Consider the following 7500-nt stretch of genomic DNA (forward strand, 5'->3'; position numbering starts at 1 on the left):
CAACGCTAATTTCTCTCTTGCAGTCTTTAGTCTGTGAATGGGAAAATCTTTTTGTGTAAGCCCAGCATTAGTTAAAACCAGACTCGGACAATAATAACAAAATATCCTGACAAATAATCTGAATAGAAACATATTACAGACAGTAGCAGCTTTAGAGCTGAAACGCATTTGTTTAAACTGTGACTCAGTCATTGTGAAACCATAAATAGAGAATACATTTTTTTTATCTGTAGCTGCGAGAAAAAGTCTAAGACATGAATTACTTACTCGTGGGAGTCGCGGACTCCCACGACTCCGGCCCAGGCCATGAGGTCCCGCCCACCCTGGTTTGTGTTGTGATTGACAGCACTGTCAGGGCTCTCTGAGCCTGCAGCCCATGATTGATTGACAATGACAAACATAGACCAATAATCTGTGCGATGCTGGCCACACACTGCTAGCCCTCTGTAGCCAATTGGCCGGCCTAATTGGAGGAAATTTAGAGAGAGAGAAAAAAAACAACATAGCGGACCAGACCGGCCCACATTGGGTCAACGGCCCACCGGGACGATGCCCGGTATGCCAGATGGCCAGTCCACCCCTGTTGGTAACGATGGTTCAGTTTGGAGTCTGACATTGATTGAAGCTACACAGTTATTTGACCTTGGGTAAGACCGTAGTTTGTATCGTTGAAGACGTGTATTTTGTTTGAGGACTTTTAAGTAAACATAGAAAAACGAAGGAACATTGTCTTGTATTTTCACCCGCGTTGCAAACGCTGTTAGCTGACTCCAACAAGTGGTACAGAGGACGAGAAGGAGTGAGACGGAGTGCCACTAAAACTTGCTTAACGGATCAATAAGCTCGTGCCCGTGTGTGGGGAGTGGGGAGAGCGCAGCTGTCCGTCCGGGAGATCGGGAGAAAAGCCAAGAGAGCTCACCTGAAGAAGCTTATTCAAGAAACGGTTAATCCTTTGAAATGTTCTCCAAAGAAAGGTAACGTGATCTGTTGATATTATCCTCGTGCATTCCCACAAGAGGACGTCACACCTATGCAGGGAGATAAGCCCGTGCCAAAATTAAAGGTGAACTGCATAAAAAAAATAAAAAAATGCAAAGTTGTTGATTCTCCGTGTCAGCTCGTATTTTAAGCCAGACAGTCAATGTTGATTATTTGGGCTTCATTTAAGAAGTTGTATTGCCATTGTTCTTATGAAGAAAAGGGACTTGAAGGATAAGTGCTTTTAAACCATTGCATGCAACTAAAGCCTAACTCTGCAATATTAAGATGACTGATGAAAAGGAAAAGGGGCTTAGATATTTTGAGGATACAACGGATCCAGGACGGTTGACAGAGAAGTAAAATAAATTAATTGGAGAAAATGATGAGCGATACTCAAAATGTATACATAAGGTTAAAGATGTCATGGAAAAGGATTTCCCACTTTCTTTGCATTTGGATTTAGATATATAGCAGACTTGTTCTGGACCAGATGGACCCGTGAGTACTTCCCACTACTCCAGGAGCGGCAGAAGTGGTCGAGACCGCGAAGAAACTTTTCTACTGGAGATATTGTGTTGTTAGTGGACAGTTCTTCGCCTCGAAACTCCTGGCTCATGGGAAGAGTGGTTGAAACCTTACCGGACTTGAGCAGAGCGGTTCGAAGAGTGAAGATAAAGACCAAGACCAGTATCTTGGAGAGGCCTGTTAACAAACTGTGTTTGTTAGAAGAAGCAGCGTAAAGAGAGAACATAAAAAAGGGAAGAATCACAAGAAACCAGTTTGAGTTGGGCATTGTTTTATTTTGGCTCTTGATGTTTTAGTTTGTAATTGCTTAGTCCACCTGCCTAACCAATTAGGGGCCGGGTAATGTAAGAGCCAATATGCCAATAATTGATTTATAATAAATATTTAGTTTAAAATGATTAAAAAATGCTAATAGTAATTTAATGTTAATTCATAATGTGTAAAACTGTTAATAATTTAGTGAGGTATAAATGGTAAATATGTTATTCTCTATGTTTTGGGATTTTTACGTAACAACGTCACTGTATAGTTATAATGGTAACGATGGTAACGTAATTCAGTTTGGAGTCTAACATTGATTGAAGCTACACAGTTTTTTGACCGTGCGAAAGACCGTAGTTTGTATCGTTGAAGACGTGTATTTTGTTTGAAGACTTTTAAGTAAACATTTAAAAACGAAGGAACATGGTCTTGTCTTTTCGCCCGCGTTGCGAACGCTGTTAGCTGACTCCAACAAGTGGTACAGAGGACGAGTAGGAGTGAGACGGAGTGCCACTATAAGTAGTAGTAAAGAAAGAAAACTACTACTAGAAAAATGTATGTTGAAAAAGTCGACTTCGGCAGCTGGGGGGTGACTTTGATGAAAAACACACCACGGGCTCATGCTCAGGCCCTTCCATTTAATCAATTTGTGGAGGACAGGTGTATCGCATCAACGCTCATCAGCAGGTGTCCAGGTGACCCTATCAGCCAATCAGAATGGATGCACACTAGGGGCACACATATTTGTGCCGAACCATCACGGTACAGGCTCCCCGAAGCGGTTATAGAAGTGGGCCGCGGTGCGTAAATGTGGCGTACATAGCGTTAATATGGCGAATGTAAAGGCTTGTTTTGCGATGCAGAATTTAAAACTTGATGTCGGAGTTCCCCCCAGACCGTTTAGCCAAAGCATACTACTCCGACTCCGTAAACCGACTCCGTAACTACGGAGACCCCTCAGTAGCTCTCCGTCGGGATGTCGGATACGCAATGCAATTCGCCGCCCAATCGATCTTAAAGGTTGACTACAAACCATTTAAGCAGTGTTGTAAATAAACTTCCAATCTTTTCAAATCTTATTTGGTGTTTTATTTTTGTCCTTAAGGTGCAAAGTAAACAATGTACAAAGTAATTAAGGTGCAAAGTCAAACCGGAGAAGTGATTCTGGAAATGATTTTGTACGAGGACCAATCACAGCCCTTGCCGTCTCCGTTGCGTTGAACAATAGGTCCATGGCGTCGACTGATAGTTAAGAAATATTGGGTGCGCACGTAAGCTACGGAGAGGGTCTCCGACAGGCTCTCCGGCTACGGAGAGGGCTCTCCGTGTCTACGTACAGCACTTTAACATGCACACGCATTTGAAAAGGCACCATCCAGGTGTTACTATCACCGTTGCTGTGGAAAAGAAACGTACCGAACCGTGACTTTTTTGTACCGTTACACCCCTAATGCATACAGTAGCATTGGTTTGTATCATAGGACACCCTCAGGTTACGCATCTGTTTAACCTGCAGAGGGAGCGATCACATGAGAAACAATGCTCTGCATACTGTATTCCTGGACCACATGCCATATGTGTCATGGAAGTCCTTATATGGATATAATATATATATATATATGTCTATATTATGTATCCCATATATCCCAATTTATTTATTATTTATTTATAGTCATTATCTACTTTAATGAGCGTAACAAATGAGCAAAACCTTATATTGAATAATAAGGCTGTATAATTATTTATGTCGTAAGGGAGAACACTTCCTTAGAAATAACTGTGATTGAATGTTTGGGATTTTAAATTAGAGGGGACTATTTAGGAATATGACAAAAAATAATAGGCTTACATATCATGTCACAGCTTTTTCACTTTGAGTGTGAATGCGTTATATTTCTTCCAATCCTAATTTTATTTGATTGAGTCTATCTAAGCCAGAATGAGCCAAACTAAAGCAATGCTCTGACGACTCTCAAAATAACCCTCATTTTAAAACAAAGACCTTCAGCAACATTCATTATAATCATTCTCAGCCTACCTTTTACCGGTGAATCACCGCTGAGTAGCTAGCTCCACAGTGTTAAACCGACCCCCGGTTGCACTCCGGATGTTCAGTGAGCACTCACCACTCTCAGACTGTCTGCAGCAATAGTCCTACCAGCCTCAAAGTCCAACGATTTAAGGGGTTGCCACAAGTCATGTCACTTCCCCTTGCACGCTTTTGAGGAAGAAAACAAAACGATAAAAAACAAGAACTGTTGCTTCAATAGAAAAGTGCCAACACATTCATCATGATCTCTTGAATCTTTCACGTCCTGTGTTTATTTATTACCCTGACGAGCATCTTATTGGCTCTGCTCGTAGGGAAAGTGACTTGGAAGATGCCCCTTTCGAAGGCAGCAATTCTATTTTAGAATCTTTTTACTTCATTCTTCACATCAATTCTAAGAAAATCACCATAGTTTAATATCTCATAGTATGAGTCACATCTAGGACATGATACGATTGGCCTAGTTAGTGGTGGCAGATGCTTTGAAGTGGCATAGCGTGCGTGATTGTCTCCATTGTCGGCTCTCTGTGTCGGTTGGTCCAATAAGAGAAGAGCTGTTGGGTTTGACTATTCAACGCCTTAAGACATCTATTACGTTCTTCCTGTGGCCTCAGAAGGGGATAAGCTCTTGCAACAGGAGGTGTCTTTTAAAGACAGAACATGTTCTCCCGTGTATAGTTGCAAAATAACGTTGGTGTGTCACAATTTCAGCGGATGCTACTTAACTTACAGTTGCTACTACCAATACTACTCTTCGTCCTCTATGGGACAAAAGGCTTCAACTAACAATTGCTACTAATCCCTTATTCTGTTGTGTTCTTATTTTGGCGGTGTCCAATTGGACAACCCGGAAGGCGTGGATGAGTGTTTGTGTTCTATTGGGATGTCGCAAAGCACAGCGTTGTTGAAATATTAATCGTAACTATGATATAAAATCATATGCAAAAATTACTAGTCAATTAAAAAAGGTATCAATGCACATTCTCCTTGGACCTAGAGAGACTACCTCTCTCTTATTGAAAGGTGATAAGATAATCTCGTTTCCACTGGAGCCACAAAGTCTGATACTGAGGCCAATCGACTGACTTCTTGGTTGCGTTAATTCCTTTAACTGTGTTGCAGCCTTGCATACAGCCTTACCGTCATGTCCACTTCACCAATGACTAATTGCAATTGACCTCGGTCTTTTCACTCTTGGCCAATAAATAATTCTTCATGATGGTCACTCCCCTCATCTTGGCTTCCTTTGTGGTTACTGCCCACGATGTGAAGGTTTCCCTGTAAGAATCATGTACACTCATCATCTCATTGAATTTATGCTTGGTCAATTGCTGTCTGTATCTTCCCTTGATCATGCATTTTCTTTGACTATTTTTTGCTTATTTTACACTTTCATTGTATTTGTGATGTTATCCGAGATTTCAACTCGGATTATTCAGATTCTGTCCAATTCAGAGTTTGTCCTGGCACATCGTGCAGCTTGTTTGAAATGGTGATACACCCTTAAAATGTATAGTTATTTGTACAGTTCCCGTCTTCAATAGTAACTCAAAAGTGTCACGCCTTAAAAATGGAGATAAGACTTATTAAAAACTTTAGAATTTTTTTAATTTCATTACTGTACAAGTATAAAAAACACACATTTTTCTCATATATATATATATATATATATATATATATATATTTGCTAAAAAAAAATGTTTTGGACACGCAACCAAATAAAAGGCTGTAGATAAGAAATGTGAATAATCGGTTAATAGGTGACTCAATCACGAAGAGTGAGTATCGATCTTAATCGTTTCCTTGGCGTAAACACACACACACACACACACACACACACACACACAGACACACACACACACACACACGCATGCACGCACGCACGCACGCACACAAACAGAAAAATGCCAACCAAATTCATAAAACTCTCAAAATGAGTTGAGTAGTGTATCTCTTCAGCCAACCCCCAATGGGTCATTCACCTTTTAGAGAACACACACACACACACACACACACACACACACACACACACACACACACACACACACACACACACACACACACACACACACACACACACACACACACACACACACACACGCTGGTCAGCTGAGGGTCTTCTGTACACAGCAAGTGATCAGGTGGAGATAGAAGAAGAAACACCTCTTGAAGCCATGGGAGGTCCCCCTCCGGGTGCCCCCCCCCCACCCCACCACCTCCACCCCCCAGCTTCATCTCCATCCGTCAATTTGTCCGTTAACGTCACGTCAGCCAATCACAGAAGAAGCCGCCTCCCCCTCACCCTAATGTCCATCCGTCGCTAGGGCCGGGCAGATCACGGAGCACCACACTCTTCCTCCCCATCTCCCCCCACCCTCCGTCTCTCCCTCCATCCCCCCCTCCCATCCCCCTACTAGGACCTTTACTCTATTTCTTCCTCTTCGTCTTCTTCTCCTCCTCCTCCTCCTCCTCCTCCTCCTCCTCCTCCTCCTCCTTCTCCACCTCCTCCTCTTCCTCCTCCTCCTCCTCCTCCTCCTCCTCCTCCTCCTCCTCCTCCTCCTTCTCCACCTCCTCCTCTTCCTCCTCCTCCTCCTCCTCCTCCTCCACCTCCTCCTCGTTCTTCTCCACCTCCTCCTCTTCCTCCTCCTCCTCCTCCACCTCCTCTTCCTCCTCCTCCTCCTCCTCCTCCACCTCCTCTTCCTCCTCCTCCTCCTCCTCCACCTCCTCCTCCTTCTTCTCCACCTCCTCCTCTTCCTCCTCCTCCTCCTCCTCCTCCACCTCCTCTTCCTCCTCCTCCTCCTCCTCCTCCTCGGTTACCTCGGGCTCGGTTTCCCGTTCTTGTGGACGCTGTTGGAGAGCTGGTTGGAGCTGGAGTGGGCGGCGTAGGACGAGTCCTCCCCGTCCCCGTCCCGGCCCTGCAGCCCGAGGCAGTTGGCCGACTCCTTGCCGTCCCGCTCGCGGCTGTCCTGCCGGCTGTGCTGCCGGCTCTTGCGGGTCACGCCAGAATCCAGGGCCGTGCCCTCGAAGAGGCGGGCCATGAAGGCCAGGCCGTCCCGCCGGATGAAGGACTTGCCGGCGAAGACGTAGAGCACCGGGTTGGCGCAGCTGCTGATGAAGGCCAGTGCCGACGTGATGGCGCGTGCTGGCTGCCAGATGGCGTCCAGCCTGCTCCCGGAGACAGAGGGCTCATGTTAGGGTTGTGGTTCACCTACGTTCTCATTATTTTTTTTAATAATGGTTGTTCTTGTCATTGGTATAATTATTACTATTATTATAGCTTGCTAGCTATTATTATTATTGCTTGTGTTGTTGGTATTGGTATTGGTATTGGTGTTGGTAGTGGTATTGGTATTGGTGTTGGTATTGGTGTTGGTATTGGTATTGGTATTGGTATTGGTGTTGGTATTGGTGTTGGTATTGGTGTTGGTATTGGTATTGGTATTGGTATTGGTGTTGGTATTGGTGTTGGTAGTGGTATTGGTATTGGTGTTGGTATTGGTATTGGTATTTGTGTTTGTATTGGTATTGGTGTTGGTATTGGTATTGGTATTCCTATTTATTTATTTTTTCTATTATTTTGATCATCAACATTGATTTGGAGAATTAATAAAACATCAACTAAATGATTCCCACACTCATGGAGCAAATACCAATAATAGAAAAATGTTTTCAATTGGTTGACT

The 7500-nt window shown here is 43.7% G+C and overlaps 2 protein-coding genes across 2 annotated transcripts in view; both read right to left on the reverse strand.

Annotated features, from left to right (window-relative positions):
* Positions 1-4529, reverse strand: part of ltb4r (leukotriene B4 receptor) — an 8117-nt gene extending 3588 nt beyond the window's left edge. Inside the window, exon 1 of the mRNA XM_056576177.1 lies at positions 920-4529. The gene's annotated coding sequence lies outside the window, so the exon portion shown is untranslated. The remainder of the gene's footprint in view (positions 1-919) is intronic.
* A 2101-nt stretch (positions 4530-6630) lies between these two features.
* LOC130370421 (leukotriene B4 receptor 1-like) overlaps positions 6631-7500 on the reverse strand; it is a 6537-nt gene continuing 5667 nt past the window's right edge. The window contains exon 5 of the mRNA XM_056576178.1: positions 6631-6982. Within this exon, the coding sequence (XP_056432153.1) occupies positions 6631-6982 (352 nt within the window). The remainder of the gene's footprint in view (positions 6983-7500) is intronic.

This window comes from Gadus chalcogrammus, chromosome 17 (assembly GCF_026213295.1).
Source record: "Gadus chalcogrammus isolate NIFS_2021 chromosome 17, NIFS_Gcha_1.0, whole genome shotgun sequence".
In the NCBI taxonomy this organism is placed as follows: Eukaryota; Metazoa; Chordata; class Actinopteri; order Gadiformes; family Gadidae; genus Gadus; species Gadus chalcogrammus.